This window comes from Desmodus rotundus, chromosome Y (assembly GCF_022682495.2).
Source record: "Desmodus rotundus isolate HL8 chromosome Y, HLdesRot8A.1, whole genome shotgun sequence".
Taxonomy (NCBI): domain Eukaryota; kingdom Metazoa; phylum Chordata; class Mammalia; order Chiroptera; family Phyllostomidae; genus Desmodus; species Desmodus rotundus.
This window is the reverse complement of record NC_092332.1, coordinates 3,599,394-3,617,399: the sequence shown is the minus strand read 5'-3', so window position 1 is coordinate 3,617,399 and position 18,006 is coordinate 3,599,394. Positions and strand designations below refer to the sequence as shown.

General features: G+C 56.3%; 1 protein-coding gene across 14 annotated transcripts in view; it reads right to left on the bottom strand.

Annotated features, from left to right (window-relative positions):
- Nucleotides 1-18,006, bottom strand: part of LOC112313384 (steryl-sulfatase) — a 113,221-nt gene that overhangs the window by 64,293 nt on the left and 30,922 nt on the right. For 7 of the 14 annotated variants that reach the window (XM_053917004.2, XM_053917000.2, XM_053916999.2 and 4 more), the window contains exon 2: nucleotides 13,299-13,427. The exons of 1 other annotated variant lie outside the window; for it this stretch is intronic. In XM_053917004.2, coding sequence (XP_053772979.2) covers nucleotides 13,299-13,321 — 23 coding nt within the window. In that variant the 5' untranslated portion in view covers nucleotides 13,322-13,427. Of the gene's footprint in view, nucleotides 1-4,957; nucleotides 4,975-9,134; nucleotides 9,284-13,298; nucleotides 13,428-13,631; nucleotides 13,833-16,109; nucleotides 16,241-18,006 lie in introns of those variants that run through there. 6 more of the 14 variants (XM_053917006.2, XM_053917002.2, XM_071220396.1 and 3 more) reach the window with 6 other exon arrangements.

Genomic DNA, 18,006 nt, shown 5'->3' with positions numbered 1-18,006 from the left:
AGAGCTGCAGCTCTGGCGTGTGACATCTGAGCCCTTGCAAAGGGCCCCCAGGGAGCTGTCACCCGGGTGCGTGAAGAGGTTCAGCTGCCCTCTGGCATGGGCAGGGGTGCCCTGGATGCCTGGCCGCCTGGCCTGCCAGCTTTGCCTGGGCTCTGGGCCGTAGCCCCTCCCACCGTGCGACTCTGCCCTCTCAGGTCTCCCTGTGCAAGGGGGTCTTCTTAGGGACCCTCCCTCCAGTCCCACCCCTGTCACCGCCCGACGCCCGAGGCCTGCTTCCAGGCCCAGGATAGGCGTGTGTTCAGGCATGGGAGGTGACGCTTAGCTGGGCGGCCCACAGGAAAGCATGGAAAACCAGGCGCAGAAATGTGGCGGAGAAGGAAAAGCCCGCAGTTTGCACGTGGAGGGCTGGTCCCCATCCTGCTGTTCTCCCCGGTCCTGGCTGGACGTGTCCCCAGTCCTCTGCGGCTGTCCTGTCTGGGCCCCCACACTTGCCTTATGGGGCAAGAGCCCTGCAGCTGGGCGGTGACTTGGCACAAAAAAACGACATTATTTCAGCTGTGAGGCAGCGGGGCCCAGCCTGACCGAGTGAACGACGGGATTAGGGAAGACGGCAAGGAGGGTCAAAGCCGCAGGACACCCCGCTCAGTGCGTGGCCACCCAGCTGCTGTTCCTGAGCTCACACTGCAGCCAGCCAGTGAGTCCCCCTGTGGGCAAGGTGGGCAGAGAAAGGACACTCAGCCGGGGTGGCCTGCTGGGGAGGGCGGGGCCCCTCCCTGCCTGCCCCAGGCTGTCACAGCTGCTGCAAAGCAGCGTTGAACACCTAAGAGATGCGCGTGTAACTTGCAGGGCCTGTAAGGATGGGCACAGGCTTCTTTCTTAAACATTTCTTTTGCTGGTACGCTGGCGGGCAGCTGGAATGCATGGCCCGATCAGAATTTGAGCTGGCCGGACCTCCACACCTGGCCAATGGGGCACCCAGATAAGGGCCTTCAGGGTGTGGGTGTCCACGCTGGCTCAGTCCCTGGTCCCCTGACCCGTGGCAGGCCCTGCCCTCACCCTTCTGTCCCTGGAATCAGCCGCCCCTGTCCTGGGGCCTGGGGAACCCACCATCCTTCTTCCCCACTAAAGTGGATCACGGGATCCCCTGTTCTGCTGGACCCTTTTCCCTGCTCTCCAGCATTAGAGGCTCTTCATTAAAGTCACAGTGCTTTAGACCCAGGAGAGAGTGGAGGATGCAGTAAAACCGACAAGAACGAGAGGGCAGGATGGGACGGATCTCGCTACAAGGAAGAGACCCTGAACCACTGCGGAGGGACGGGGAGCGGGAGGGCCCAGCTCCAAAGGAAAGGTGGGGGTTTCATCTACGTGCTACAGAGGCCAGCACAGCAGATCAAGGTCTGAGAAGACCATCCGTCTGCACCCAAGCCTTCCACACCTTTCCCCAGGCCTCCACTGACCCCACTAGATGGCGGCGTGCCGTGGTGGGACAGGGAAGGGCGGGAAAGGACAGGTTCCCTGCCCCCCATTCCCCACCCCTTCCCCACCCCTTCCCCAGGGCACTCTGGGCTTTCACCCTGGGCGCTGACCAAATCCAGGGCAGGGGAGAGAAAGGAGAATTCCCCCAACCCCCGATAAGCCACCACCCAGCAGCAAAGCAGAGTGAAATCCGTGGGACCTCAGCCGTGCCGAGATCCCAGGCCCCACTGAAAGAGGTGTGGGGATTTCTCCTCGCAGCCTCTGAAGCCAGAGGGGAGCTAAGTCCCCTGGCATCTGGAACAAAACCACAGCTCTGCAGAGAGGGCGGCTCACGCCAGCGGCCAGACGGACAGAGCGGATGGACGTTTCCCAAGGGCCAATGTTGCTGAATTCCGTGCCCACGATTCATTTCCATCGTTGATGTGTGTACGTGGGTGTGTGTACAGATGTGAGTGTAAACACAAGTGGCGTGAGACGTGAAAATGTTAACACAACTCGACGCAGCCTCTGAAACGCCCGTAATCATAGTGAAGACATCAAAGAATGTGCCAAAGAATACAAGCGTGTTCACCGTTTCGCCCAGGCGACAAGTGCCCTTTGGGTAAACGATAGGTATAGATTTCAACAATCAATCAATAGAATTCACAGGGAGCACTGCAAAGCCTCCGCCAGCCGACAGGCGGCTTTGATATAACGCACAAGCCGATCTGAACGTCGGGAAGAAAACTCAGAAAAGAAATTCCCGGACGGAATGGATGATGCGCACTCAGGGGAGGTTACCTGCAAGACCACTCTTTTGGGGGCCGTCCTTTGTCCCGAGCTGGGGGATGTTGTGAGAGCCGAGATACTGTAAGACTCTTACGGAGCGCAGTTGGGTTCCCCGTGAGTTTGGAAAAGACTGAAAACACCGCCTTTGCGACGGAAGGCCTCCTTCCCCACGTGCCTGGTTCTTTGAGCTCTCTCCCACCGAGGTGGTCGTCACTGAAGCCGGCCTCCCTAAAGCACACGGACCCCCGGCAAGCGTTCACGCATTCAGCTTGCATGAAGTTCAAGCTTATCATTCCTTGCTGACCAACAGTGACGGCGAGAGTCGACCGAGAAGATCCAAGTTCAAACGAGAGCGTGTCCTCGTCCGTAATTAATTAGCCGGCGATGGCAGCTGCGTAGCTTTGGAAGGAAAGCCTATGCAAGTGCAAACGGGGTGCGGGGAGCCCCATGTAGCCTCGAGATCGCCGTACGTCTTAGGCAAATGTCCGCACGCGTGCATGCGTGTGTGCCTTTACGGGCCACATGGCCGTGTGACCATGCCGTTTCGTAAACAACCGTGTTATTTGTGAAGGGAAAAAGGAAGGTGTTTTTGCCAGCTGGGCACCAGGCTCCTGGGGCGAGGACTCCATCAGTCATTATGAATGTGTCACCGGGGTGCGGCACACCTGCACCTCATCTCAGCGTACGCAGAACAAAAGGACGGTGCGAGAGCCTTAACTGGCACTTCTCTACACGGTCTGTCCGCACGTGGGAGCGCCCTGAGCTGGCCGGCACCCGTGCGGACCCCCGGCCTTCCAAGGAAGCGGTGGGCCTCTCCCTCCTCGTCACTCCAGCAGCAGGGGGAACAGGCATTGCAGCTGGCAGCTCACAGCCTCGGGCGGCGGCTCCATGGTTGTCTGTCGCTGGTGAACGGTGCTCCCCGAGACCGCTGATTTGTGGGAGCCTCGTGGCCAACGTGGCAGGTTCTCCAGCCTGTGCTGTACAGCTCAGCTCAGCTCCTTCATTTACACTGAGCGTGTCAGTGGGGGTGCGACGGGTGACTTCATCCAACGGGTGGAGAACAGACGGTGCTTTGGAAGGGAAGAACGTCGCAGAGAGACCTCGATAAGCGGCGCAGAAGATGGAAAGTCACTGATTAAAATCCAACGGGGAGACACATCGTCCACTTCATTAAGGAATGTGATCTCCCCAGCCAAGGGCCTTAGTTGGTTGGAGCGTCGTCCCACGCACCGAAAGGTTGTGGGTTCGATTCCGGGTCAGGACATGCATCTGGGTTGTGGGTTTGTTCCTGTGTCAGGGCGTGTACGAGAGGCAACCGATGGATGCTTCTCTCTCTCTCGCTCTCTTCCCTTGCCCCCTCCTCCGCCTCTCTAAAATCAATCAACATACCCTCCGGTGAGGATTTAAAAAGAAAACCAATCCTCGGCATGAGCCTGCTGTTATCACGGTGTGGACTAATTGCAACTCTCGCAGAGAGAATTTTAGTCGAGGACAAAGTGTTATTTAGCCAGGCTGGCAACAAAGTGACGTGAAGTCACAGAGATGAAAATTAACGATGCTTTGGTACACAGCCACAGAAGATGTTTTTGAGAGAAGGAAGATAAATTCCTCTCCACACGTCCCACCAGAGTTGGAATATTTTTCAGCTCAGATCACTCCTATTTAAGAGGGACAGACACAAATTAGCTTACCAAGGACAGAAAAAACAGAAAGATGCTAAGGGAAAGGAAAAAAACGCGTTATGTCTAAGGGATTTCTCGGGACTTGGTAACATTTCCGTGAGAGGACAAAGGGCTTTACGGCTGTCTTTGGCTGGCTGCAAACGAGAGAAAAGACTGAGCTCTCGTCTCGGAGGCCGGAGCGAGGACTGTGTCCCAAACCAGGAACACGATCCTATAAAAGCAGCCAGACCCGTAAACGGTCGGCCTGTCCCACCGCATCTCTCTCCTGCCGTGACCCGGCAGGAGCAGGACCCCATCTGTCCGGGATGCGGCAGAGGGGTCCCCCGTATTTTGTAGTGTAGAACACGCACCCACATCTTCGTGCGCACCATATACGGGATTATGACACCCATTATTATACCCCTGGTTTGTGGTCATGTTACTCATGTATAATGTGCTTCCTTATTTTCCCCCTCAAAAATCTGGGCCCCAAAATGTGCATTGTACACAGCTAAACATAGTACTTCTCGGAGATGTAAGGACTTCGAACAAAATGGCTATAGTGATTCTTCCCAAACAGGACTTCCATTTCTGTGAACCAGCAAACTCTTCATCTAAGATACATCGAAGAGGCAAAGAGAAACAAAAGCTGTGCAGTGAGAGAGCCGCCCAGCCCATGGAGCATCTTCGTCCGCCTCTGCACGGGGGAGTGGGGGGGACCTGCCTCCACACTGGCGCTGGTCCTCGGGTGACATCGCCCGGTGAAATACACTCGAGGGGAAGATGCTACTTAACACATGACTTGGTGAGCTAACTCACTGACCGGTCCTTCCAATGTGTTGAAACATCCATAAAAACGATTTGCATCTCACTAGTTACTCCCATTTATAACGCCTTCCATGCGTTCCCTCCCTGAGCCTCACAGAAAACCATTATCATCAATCGGAGTGGCCAAGCAACAGAAGATTTTCAAAACCAAGTGCACAACAATCTTTGTAGAGACAACTGGCAGGTCCGCGTGTTTCACGGGTAAAAGCAAGAGGCGCACTCACCGTCTTCAAGGCCAAGTTCCGCCCCTCGCTGGGGCTGTAGGCTGATGGTCCAGCGGGTAGCAACTTCATTCCCGACCCTCGGATCTCGGTTTCTGCAGCAGCGGGAGTTCATAAGCATGTTCTCAGCAGCGGCCTTGTCCCTGGAAAGCGGGCCCGTCCACCAGGTCCTGGCCTCGCTCCTCCACTAAAACGTGGGCGTCCACCTTGGCCGTGTGGCAGGGCCTGGCCCACGGATGCTTGAGCAGCTCACGCAGGGAAGGCACGCCTGGGGACACGTCCCATCGGCACCTTGCTAGAACACCTGCCCCCTTCCCGCTCAGCCACAAACAGCAGGCTACGCTGTTGGCTGAAGTCAGACCACCGACAATGGTGACTTTCACCCGCGCCTCAGAGTATGGAATGCGGCGAGTTACGAGATGCTCTTATTCTCCGTGTTCTGCAAAATGGCTGACTGCAGACAGTCTCAGGTGAGACTCAGGTGAGACTCAGGGATGCCCTGTGCCACCTGTCAGTGCCCAGGCAGCCTCCACACAATACCCCATGGGGACAGGCTGGTCCCTTTGAATTGCAGTTACCAGGCCAGCAGCCTGTTCAGGAAGGGCACGCTGACCTCCGTCTCCTTGTACAGCAAGGCACATCCCCCCTTTACTGGTTCGCCACCCGCCTGGGCCCCAGCGGTGTGCAGGTTGCTCAGCAGTGCGCACCCAAAGCGAAGTGTCTTTGTCTTGTCATCAGTCCCCAAACGTATTGTTTCTTTGTCCAAAAAGCACAAAGAGCTGGCTAGTCCGTCATTGTGGAGAGCACTATCCTTCCTGGTCTCCTTTGTCCTTGTCTTCGATTCGTTTTCCTCCCGTTAATCAGGTCTCGGGTGCACAGTACTGGGAGTCCAACCGTAAGACGTCAAGAAGACTAGAGGGGACATTCTCCCGTGCCCGACCCTACCCGGCACAAGAGTGGGCATGGCTCTTCAATTCCCATTCTTTGTCTCCTAAACGATTCACTGAATCGCTTGTCCTTGCTGGTCAATGGGAACAGAATGGTTGTGAACGAAGGTTGGGCTCCGTCTGGCTCCTTCCTGCCAGACTGAGCTTGGCTGCGGCCCCAGGAGGAGCCCGTGGACAGGCTGAGCTGAGAGCAGGGGGCGCTGGGGTACAGCCCTCTCTGGCGCCTTGTGCAGCCGGGGCCCCTTCTCTCCACAGGCCCACACCAGCTGCTCCAGCCTGGCTTCCTCCGCGTCACACAAAATGCCAGGTGGCCAGCCTTTCGACCCTTGCGGTCCTCACGGCCACAGCGCATTCCCCTTTTGCAGCCATCCTCGAGAATAACCTCCCCCATTTCCTGAGTCTGGCGTGTGTGTCTCCATGCCGGCCAGGCTGGCTGGCGGGAGGAGCCTCTTGGACCAGCCGAGCCGGAGCCCTTCCTGACTGTGACTTTTACACAAAATGACCCTTCCCTTCCCGTCAGAGCGTCCTGGCTGCCGAGCGGCTCCAGAGCGCCAGAAGCCACTTAAGCAACATCGCCGTCCAAACAGCCGGTGCAGCTGTGCTGCCGCCCCCTCTCGGGGACTTGAGTTACATGACTGCCAGGTGGGAGGGGAGAAGAGCCGATCGTTGCTCACTTCCCCTGCCGCACAGCCTCCATCAGCTTCCGCGAGAGACACAGTCCCAAGTCTTGGCCGTCCTCGTCCTTGTGAGCTCCAAACTGTCGGCCCCTGTGGCAGCTCAGGGCTCCCGTGCACGGCCCCGCTGGCCTATGGATGCACAGCCACTCTCCCGGGGCAGCAGGGGGGACCAGAAGCGGTCAAACGTCCCGGCAGGAAGGACGGGAGACAAGCCATACAGCAGAAATATGGCACCTGTGTGGCAACCACAGGCAAAGGAGCGGTTCGGCCTGCACGAGAGCCCTGGGAAGGGGCGTGTTTGTCTTCCCCGCTGTGCCAGGAACTGCGGGAGGCCACGAAGCATTCTCCTCGTCCCCCCTGCCCCCCCATCAAGTGACTCAACACCTAGGACACAGGCAAAACACCTGTCTTGCACTGACCCGGGACGGCTCTTGATTGTTAACAGATGGGTGTAACCTTGGACCTGCCACAGCTTAGGTAAGTGACTCTGTCCCCGGACTGAGAGCGTAAGTCTTCGGTCACTTGTTAGAGTTCTGACCAGGCTATTATTGGGAGTGAACGGACAGGGATGCTCGTCCACGCGTACGCGACGGCCTGTCTTCAATTCTAGCTGCAATTTCAATTACAACGTGAAAGGACTCGGAGCTCTAAACTTTCCTGTGTCCACCGGTATGTCTGTACTATATGGTGAAACTTCAGGATTGGAATTTGCTTATCTCATCCTTACCTTCAACACCATTGTTCTACCCTGGCTGCTGTGGCGCAATGGACTGAGCGCCAGCCTGCGAACAACCAAAGGGTCGCCAGTTCGATTCCCAGTCAGGGCACATGCCTGGGTTGCGGGCCGGGTCCCCAGTAGGGGGCGTGGGAGAGGCAACTATGTATATCTTCCACATTGTGGGTGGCAAAGCCAACCTAGCACGTGCGGACGGGCAGCCCCCACCACGGAGCACAGGGGACACACCACCCTGGGACTTGGTAATGAGCAGGGAAAGGGGGCACAGGGGTTGAAACGCTGACCCCCAGACAGGCAGAGCAGCCGTGCGGGGGTGAGACGGGCTGCCCCGGTGGCTGGGACGCGTTCCTGGTGAGAACCCACGGAAACGCGCACTTCTGGCTCAGACCTGGGTAAACTGGTTCCCGTGTGTGGCGCCAGGGCAGCTGTGTCTGTTCTCAGAGAAACTCCCTGTCACTCAGCCATCAAAACCCATCCTGACTCCGCCTCTGCCTCCCCCGCACCGTGTCCGCGCGGGACCCAAACAACAGGCATAGAAAAAGCAGGGGAGGGGACGCACACGGCTGTGTTCAGGGGCCGTGCGGTGCCCCCTCACTCGCCTGCTGCCCGCAGGGACCCTCGTGGGTAGGAACGGCGTCGGGACGGTGGAAAGGCTGAAGCTTTCCGTTCTAAACTGCACGTCCATTTCTGCAAGCCCGACGTCCCATTTTCTTCAGGCAGTTGGTAGGCCCAGCGACTGAGTGCGGGCCGGTATCACGGGGGAATGGCCACCAAACACGCAACTTCAACCACGTCTCCCGATTATTAGGAAGAAGACCAGCCACGGGAGCCTGAACCTGTTCTTCACATTCCTAACGACACGACACGCAGTAATCTTTAAACTTAACTGGAGGCCGGAATGACGCAAAAATTGGCATTCATAAAGTTCCCTAAAAGTCCAAACGTGTGGTTTCTCCAAATTACTTCTTAGCTGTCATCTTGATGTGCAGTATTACCGAAAAGGCTTAACGCTTATCTAGCATATTCGTATGCTAATGCCTGCAGAAGCTCAGAACGGTATTAGGCGATTTTCTATTTCTAACAAAGGAAAATGTCCTTGAAAGTACATTTATTCTGAAGTCAAAGGCTTTTTTTTTCCTTCTTTTCTCAGAATAACAGGTGGGATATTGATTTTAAAAAGCAAAGAACACAAGTAAGGAAATGCCATCTGACTTGTAAATGCACATGAACTGTGTACTGTGAAGTTTTTCTTTCCTCTTTATTTTGAGAATGTTAGAACCTCAAAGTAAAGAAACCTGGCAGCCCACTCCAGCCCGCCGGCTCCCCGTTCACCTGGCACGAAAGATTCCGCTGCCACTAAACACACTCACCGCATCGCCGCCGGCTCAGGGGACAAACGAGAAAAGGGTAAGGACTCCCGGAGATGCAAAAAGCATTACAAAAATGTAGAATTCAGGAAAAAAACATCTCCATTTTCATTGATGATAGCAGGGGATGAGAACAAGAGGACATTGAAAGGCATATTCCCATTATGTCACCAAATGCAGGGTTGCATTTAGTCAAAATAGAGACACGAATTAGCACAGGTTACAGCAGTATAGAGACGGTAGTGTCATGGTGTCGCTTTGCTACAGTGGGCGATACAAAGTCATACAGTTGTATCGGTTAGAATAGCATTGTAGCAACCACTCACCATCCACCAGTGGTCACTTTCAGGTGAGAAGGCCAGGACCCTCCATGACTAGATCAGCCTAATGACAGGCATTTATCATTCTCTTCCGACACTCCGTATGGAAATGTCACAAAGCATGTAAACTTACTGTGATGTATATGCACTGTTTTCTGATGGGCTTCCCAGGCAGTCTTGTTGTGTCCTTGATACTGTTGCGTTCCGCATCAGCCTGTAAAGAAACAGAGGCCGCCCACCCGTCAGGGCTGCTGTTCCACTCGTTGCCCTGGAGCGGATGTGACGCTCGCCGATGAAGGGCTCGGCCCAGGGCTCCTTCGGTGTGTTTCCACGCTCGCTTGGAAGAATGTGGAACAAATGCATAGCTTTACGGTGTGAAGGCGGTGCTGCTGATCAGGACGAAGTGATATGGAGTCTGCTACTCCTGATGGGCACACAGCTCCGCGGACCCACGGCACCCAAGCCAAGCCTGCTGTGGCAACTCACTCAGAGACGAATGTGGAGTGGAAACCGGGAGCAGACCGCGATTCCTGTGCATCCTTGGGCAGCCCCCGCGCAGAAGGATTCCGTGCAGTTACCCGGCCATGGGAGCCCCGGGCCAGGTGAGAGAAACCGGGGCTGGCGCTGTGGAAGACGGCACGAGCATCTCTGAGGCTCGTGTGGATGAGCAGCTACCACGTGGTCACAGTGCTAAGTGGCACAGCAACAGGGGCAGGGCTCCAAGGTGCGTTTGTAAGCAACCCCTCCCAGAGAAACAGGCACTTGTCATGTTCGGTGACAGGGACAAGGGGTTGCCACGTGTGCCCCACAGCAGGGAGCGCACACACCCTGTGTCTCTCATACACGGGTCCTGCACAGCAGCTCACAAACCAAGTCAGGGGAATACACTGCGACCTCAGGCAGCAACCCACGTACATGCTTCCCCCAGCTCTGCTTCTTCGGGGGAAATCTTCACAGTCTCCAAAACCATGGGATGCAGGGACGTGCGGGATACGGAACAGAAAGCAGCCAACAAGCACACACACGGTTAGGCGCAGACAGTGCGTGGTGGGTACCCGGCACAGGGCGCAGGGCGGCGGGAGGCGTTCAGGGCATCCGCTCCAGGCTGACGGACGGAGATGGGCTGTGGCTGGTGAGCACCCAATGCCGTGTCCAGACGGTGGATCACAGCATCGTACACCGAACACCTAGCCCACCTGTGAAGGTCTATGAGGCCACTGTCACCGCCGCGATGTCACGTAAAACATCCGAATCATGAGAAAAGGGACTCAGCCTCACCATTTATACTTTTTCACGTTTGCCAGCCTTCCACCTCTGTCTGTGTGCATGTGTTGGTGGGCATCCCCATTTCTCTCCGCCGGAAGCGTAACAAAGGATGAGACACGGACCTGTGTTTGTGTGAGGTGACGCCTCACAGTAGGCTGCATAGATCGGGGCGCTTCGCCCTTGGAGAGTCTGGCTCGAGACCCCTAACGCCAGGACGCGATCTTCCATCTGCACAGCCCACGTCCTACAGAGTCCACTGACACAGCTGCGCCAGCTGGCTCTTCTCTCCAACCCAGCGCCCACGCACAGTCGGGTTTCACCGCGATGCTTCACCATTGTTTGAAATCTGCCACAGTCGTCCTCTGGTATTGGCTTCATGTGACTTTACACAGACTTTTTGGGAGTAATCGGGGTCGAGCGTCTCATAAAACACAGAGCATTCTACATTCCTCTATGTCCTCGTCAACGGTTTCCGGTTGGACCTTCCTGGCAGCGGCACGCCCAGACATTTGCGGGTCCTGCCTCCTGCCTCCTGCTCAGAGGCACAGGGCACCCGGAGCCTCCCTGCCGGCGAGCACTCGCTTACAAGGCCACCTCGGGAAGGCCCCCTTGGCTCCCGTGATTTCCCTCTTCACCAGCCTAGCCTCGTACCCTGTCTCTGAGGCACAACGCCATGGCCATCCACCTTCCAGGTGGGGATTATCTTCCCCGGACATGTGGTTTCCTGCATGGAGCTTTGCTGCATGAAATATCTTTACCAAGACTTTCCGGTCCACTTGGAAACCCTTTTCCAGATCCAGAAAGGATTTTGAGAAACCGCTCTCTGTCCAACAATGGATGGAAGCAGAAAAAGCCAAGACAGAGCAGGCAGAGCTCATCCAATGCAAAGACATCTCATAAAATGTCCCTTTACAAAAAAAATAGCCTCATGAGAAAAGTTTAGTATCCCTCGACCTTGCTCGGGAGGGGAACCGGCACAGATGAAAGCGCGTTGTCCACGGTCAACCTCCTCCCCTTGCGAGGGGGGCTTTAACGTGCTGTCCCCGAGCCCCTGGCGTGCTGCAGGAGGACGCACTCTGCGACACCCCGGGAGGGGGCTTTACGTGGGTTAGACGGAATGAACGTCGTTATTAGGTACGGCGAAGTGGGCGTTTCAGCCCCGCGGGAAGCCGCCCACTTGACCCCAGCACATAAGAAACGACTGTGAATACATCATCTTGGTACCTAGTGAATTAAGCACGAGCCTCCTGAGACGCGTACGCAGCTGCTGCACCTGTGCCCCGGTCCTAAGCACTTCCAGTGGGGTCCCCGACCTGCCAGCCTTCCCGCCAGAGGAAAGCCACTAAAAACAAAGGATTCGGAGCACTTCCTCGCAAAACATACAGTTGTTTTCCAGAGCAGTAAAAATCAAACTGTACTAAGCAAGCGCTTAAGGCTTCGCAAGCTGGGTCAGAACTCAAAGCCGACTCCTGCTTTAGCGGGAACGTTGGGAAACAAATTAATCTTTAAAACGCTCGGAGAGTTTGCTCTGGAACAGAGAAAAGGAGCTCACGACCCTCTTAACCAACACACGACCGAAATCCCGGGAGACAGGGAATCAGGTAAGCGGCTCAGCCCTCGCCGCGGACCAGCTGCGGCGTTAAGCCTCTCTGAATGTTCTTTGCAGCGGGAGGGCTTAAACCTAATGGGGAAAATGCATCCTGAAAGCTCATCTGCTTCTCTTCAACTCTGATCCCAGCACAGCCCCCTGAAAGGAAAAGGCCGTTGGAGGTTCTGAGAAGAAAGAGATGGAACTACGGTCAAGTCCGTAGTTCCATGCAGCAGGGCGTCCCTCCCTGGGTGCTCTCCACCCAAGGCTCCGCGATGCTTTGTGGTGGGGTCCGCCGCACACACAGCGGGATGGCGAGCAGCTTCCTTGGCCTCCCCCCACCAGATGCCCAGAGCCAAGCCCCTCCAAAGAGGTGAAATCCCAAACACCTTCCGGCTTGGCCCGCCACCCCTTGGTGGGAATACTGGCCCTGACCCGGGACTGTCTTTGGCAGCCCGACAGAGCAAGGTCATGTTGAAAGATCCTTCAGTGTTCCTGGAACCCTCGCTCCGCTCCCAGTCGCCGTGGCTGGCAGGCTCACCCAAGAATTGATACGGGCCCCACACAGAGGTCACGCTTTGCTTCTCACGTCCAGCCTGGGCCCCGAGACAAAGGAGCTTCCAGGGAGCCCAGGGCCACGGAGGGAGACGCAGGCTCGCAAGCCTCCGTCTCCCCGATGCCACACCGTGGCTCCCCCTCTGGGGGTCTCTCCTTCCTCAGGCGAAGCCCTGTCTTCCCTGAAAGCATCTCTGGGCCCATTTCTCCGTGCCTGCTCCTACGGTGGTGGGGGGTGTGGGTGGGGACAGGATCTGATGACAGAGTGGCCACTGTGACATCGCAATGACAGAGGGCCAGTGACATGTGGCCCCTTCACTTCTCTCCTGTGGTCACACACTCGGTGCACATACACACCTCCACCTGGGGGAGGCGCTCCTCCTACAGGATGGCCATCTCTGGGTGCCCCAGGGCTGACTCACAACAGTAGCCCACACCACCAGGTAGACCGGGAGCCGCCCCACTCGGCCACGCAATGGCTGCTGTGCCGACGGAACGAGGGTCGCCGGTCAGGTCCAGGCTGGGCATGTGGCATTCAAACACCGTCCCCACCACAGGTCTCAGGGGTCCTGCCCACACACCTCACGGCCTGCTTATCAGCGTGCTGCCCCCGTCCGAAGTCCCGCTTTCTCTAGGAACACGACTTTGTGCTTATGTGTGGCCCCTGTGGGCAAAGGGACCTTTGGTTACAACGGCCTTTCTGAAGGAAAAGGACACGGGGATAGTCCCACACGCATGTTATCCCTAGAGCATTGGAATCTTCCCGAACACCAGACACAGGTCTCCTGCGTTGTGGTCTGTGAGCTCGGGGGAGTCCAGCACGCGGGGACCGAAGGGGCAACGGCGTTCTCCGAGTGACGGGGCCACGTGGGCGTGGCTGCTACTTACATGGGTAGCGACAGGCAGGCCATCTCGGGGGCTGTCCTCCACAGGCCTCACGTGGTGGGCAGCGGCATGTGCGGGCACAGCGAGGCGGGTGGTTCTCAGCACAGAGGAGAGGGGCGCATCGGCTCCGCCCTGTGAACGCATCCAAAGGGAGAAGCATCACAGCCTGCACAAGCCCATGCTGCCCTCCCCAAGCGGCTCTTCCTTGCCTAAAGAATTCCTACACCCACATCTTTCTCCTTTCCACTCTCGGACGAACTCCTAGCCAGCTGCAGGCCTCGGCTGAGGAGACACCGCCTCAGTGAAGCCCCACTGGATTGCCCGATACAAACTCACCTATTCCTCCACTGGCGACCTTCCCCCTGGATAGCCTGTATCACTATTTGCAACAGTGTACTTAATTGTTTTGTTACGATCTGCCATCTGTCCTTCTCACAGGCTCCAAGGACAAAGGGGCAGGGGACATGGCCCCCCTCTACAAGCTCTCAATAGAGATTATCTTAATAGAGCTGGGGTCGCAAACACCACCTCCTAGGACTGTCCCCCACCCCAGCCCGCCACCCACCCATGTGTTTCTGGAGCCCAGGAAGAATGTGTTTGTCTCCCTGTTGGAAACGGTTAAAAGAAGAAGAAGACTGTGTCCTGTGAAAAGTACAGAACATTCATATTTCAGGGCCCATAAACAAGCTGTCCTGGAACACAGCCACATGCATTGCAACATATGATTTGGCTCCAAGAGCTGAGAATGTTTATTAACCAGCCCTTAAGAGAAACTTTTTGCACCTCTGGAAGGCAGCCCTGCAGAGCCATTGAGACGCAGCTTTGGAGACGCCATAAAGACGGCTGGGAACATTTCTGTATACATATTAGGCTTTTTAGGTCCTGCCCTTTAGACAAAACCTGGCATATGCCTTGAAACGATGTATTAACGTCTGAATCTATCATTTATGCTTTGAAATACAAAGTATCATCCCACCCTTTAAAATACAAAGTATCATCCCACCCGGTACACAGCGTTCACAGGGGCGCAGGATGTGGGAGAAAAGTGACTGATGTATAGATTTTTCTAAGTGTGGGTCTGGCCTTACTGATGTTCAGCTCCCAGCAAGAATGTCTGAGGGTCAGTCTGTGTCCCGGAAATGTGGTGTCCCCCCCCACCCCAGCCCAGACATGGCATTTGAAACTGCAGTCGGTCCCCTGGCAAGGCTTTTCGCGGCTTTTCGCATTCGATGCTTGTTGGAAGGGAACAGTGTTCCCTGACCCAACTGGGCGAGACTAAGAGCCCATGGATGTGGGTTGGGGCCGTTGGCAGGCTCCCCTGGCGAGGCAAGAACGGTCCCAATCACGTTACTCTCTCCTCCTCACACCTTTGAGTCACAGAACAGAGTCGGAAGCTATCTGCGAGGCGGCCCTTTGAGGGATGCTGGGCGGTTTGGGCTCACTCCCCCCAGGGAGGTAAGGAAGGAGAAAAAGGTAGAAAGGAATCGAGCACCAATGCCTGTCCCAGGGAAGGACATGAGCCCACTGCGCAACCTAAAGGCCTGTGTGCAGAGGGCAGTTTTCAAGGTCATACCAGGGAGGTTGTCAGCCAGGGCAGCCTCGGCCCCAGACGGGGCATGACACAGGGTCTGCACACATTTCCGCGTGTCCCAGCTGGGTGGACACGGCTGGCAAACAGCCGTGATGTGTAGGACTCCCCCCTCCCCCCACAAAGCAGCAGCCATCTGAGCCCCTCCCCCACATAAAAGATGAGCTGGGACTCCAGGGTAAGCAGTGTCCAGGGTCAGAACCAATGCCTGAGATAACCTGTGCGAAAATTCATCGTTTTAGACAAAATGTATCATCCAAATGATAGTCTCGGAACAAGAGGCCTGAAGATCAACACGGACTGAGCGGCATCAACCCCTCCCGGGCAGACGAAAACCCACCTATAAGTTGTGATCCCCCCAAACCTTCTCTACTCATAACATGCTGTTGACCGAGAGCCTCAGCGAGCACGTAAGCCGTCAGCGAGCACAGCTGTGTATGTGACATGTGCTGCATGCCATGTTCTTGCAATGAAGTGAGCTGCAGAGAAGAAAGCATCACGGAGAAAAACATAAGGAAGCGGAAATGCGTGTACGGCCCTCTGCACACTCATCGAAAACAGCCCACGTACAAGTGGACGCGTGCTGGTCAAAACCGCGTTGCTCAAGGGCCTGCTGCGTTGTCTCGCGTGGTTCTGACGTTAGGTTTCCTGGCACCAGGGAAACGCTTGGAAGAGTCCCCAACAGCCCATGACTAACAGCAGGAAGAGGAGGAGGAAGTGTCTGCCCCAGTAACAGTCAGAAGCACTGTTATTAAAGCATGTGATTGCGGCGTGCCCGTGAAGACTCTCGTGTGACCAACACGGTACGGGGAGCCGGTACGGAAACAGGGAAGGCGAGTGGCCAGCATCGCATGGGTTTGCCACAGGGTGACCGGTCATCGCAGTTTGTCCGGGTGTAAGAGGTTCCAGCTTTCGAGTTTGGAGGGTCCCGGCTGAATCGGCCTGAGTGGTTGCCCTGGTTACTCGGGACGACTTGCAGAATACAAGGACTGCTGATGGCTCAGGACGCTTAGGTAGGGCTATTTCAGAACCTGCTCAACCCCCCAAACGCTCAGAACACAGGGCTTGTTCTGGGATCTCTTTGCTGGTACTCATCCTAGGGCAACAGCCGAGAACACTTCAGTCCTGAGTCTGTATCCGATATTAACCAATCAGCCCCGTCTGGCCGGCAAGTGAAGATCCCAGAAAAACCCCAACAAGTGACGGGACGGAAGTGTGGAGCTCACCTCCACGGTGCTCAACGTGTCCAGGCTTTGGGTAGAGAAAGACAGAGCGGTCACTGCGTGGGAAAGCAGACAGCCCAGACGGTGCAGGGGTGAGCTCGGCTGATCCACGCATCATCACTCTGACGAGAATTCTCCAACACACGTTCCCTGAAGACGTCGAGAACCGGCGCACAGGTCGCAGGCCAGCCGGGCTACAAGAAAACCAGGAACTCACGTCGCTTCTCACAACCTTCTCGTGCAAGGTAAGGCCCTTGGTCACACACCACCTACAACACGGCCTTTGGAGCGAGGCACCGCGCACTCCGTGAGAAGCACATAGGCAGCGTCTTCAATCACACGCTTACTACCTACGGAGAAGCCCCAGGATAGCAGCCATGGTCACCACCGTGGGATTATGGGCAAGAGTGGGAAAAAAATCCCCTAGCATGGAGGCTGTCGCACGGGGCACTGGGGCCCCAGCCCAGCCCACCTCTGCTTTGGGAAATGCAGCATCTCTGCCAGCAAGCGCTGTGCATGCCCTTCGGTCGCGTCCACGGCTCCTTTCACGCGGCAACCACAGAATCCAGGGACCACAGGACCCACAAAGCCGACAACATCTGCGTGGCCTGATAGAGAACACGTTTCCCCACCCCCGACCCAGACGTGGTGGAACTGTGTCTCCTGCTAACGTGGCCTCAAGGACGAGACATGCTGCCCGGTCGCCCAGCTCCACAAAGGCTGCTCAGAAGATCTCTAGGTTGATGGGACAGATGAGAATGAGAGAAGTGGTGCAAAAGGCCATTCTTCACGTTACCATGTTGTCCTGGGAAAAGTGCTCCCCGACCCGCATCGCATGGCCGACTCACGCAACCGGAGACGGTGAACACGCATGACGGTGTGGGTTCAGGGCTGTGACGGGGTTTGCATTGGGCTCTCTCTGATGTCTTCCACGGAAATCGGAAGCACTGTGAGTATGGGTGGTCTACCCTCCTTATTGGTACCTGAATACCATTTAAATGAACTATTATAGCATTTCTGGTCATCGAATGCCCCACTGGGAGGAACATTGTGCATTTGGGGTCAGGAATATTCATCCATGAGTCGCTGAACGCTGCCCCCAGCTGCTGAGCGTGCCGTGGGCGAGGAGGAAAGGCCTGCGTTAGAATATCTTTCTAGAATATGCACGGCTCCGAAGTGCAAACCACATCTGGCTCCCCGGGCCTCAGATAAGACACGGTGGACGGCTCCCCATAGCGCGCGTCCCCTCGGACTGGGGAAGCACTGGGAACTTAACCGGGGCACACGCCGAGGTGTCTCTCTGCTGGAGAAGAGCATCTGGAGGCATCACACCAGATAGGTGCCCTCCCACGTCACACGGGCCCTTTTCTGGAGGAAGCACGTGTTTAGCCGGCGAGGTAAAATGACAAAGCACGTAACGCCACGTGGGATTTCTCCGTTTTATGCAGTGGAGATGCAGCCACGTGGTGGGGGGCCTGGGTTCACCACGGATCCACCATCACCAACATGAGGATTTGGAACCATTGTGCTTCACAACACAGCAGCCCTCGAACCTGAAATACGGCCGGCTTTGAACGGATGCCCCGAAACCAACCCCGTAAACCAGCCGAACGTGACCACGGGGACCCGATGAGGGGAAAATGTCACAGCCACGGAAGTAGCTTCCTTGCCCGGGAGATGGTCTGAATTTTCCCCGTGAACTTCACGCGTACTGTCTCAGTGGCAGAGGCCACGTTCCGGCTGCGCCGTGGCTGCTGGTATTTATACCGAGGCGGCTCCGGCTTTCGGAGGGTCCGTGGCGGACCCGGCATTTCAGATGGAAGGTCCGTGGAGGTGAACACGGTCATTCTCACTCACAGGCCACATCACGCCAGTGTCCCCACTTGACAAATGGTGTTGG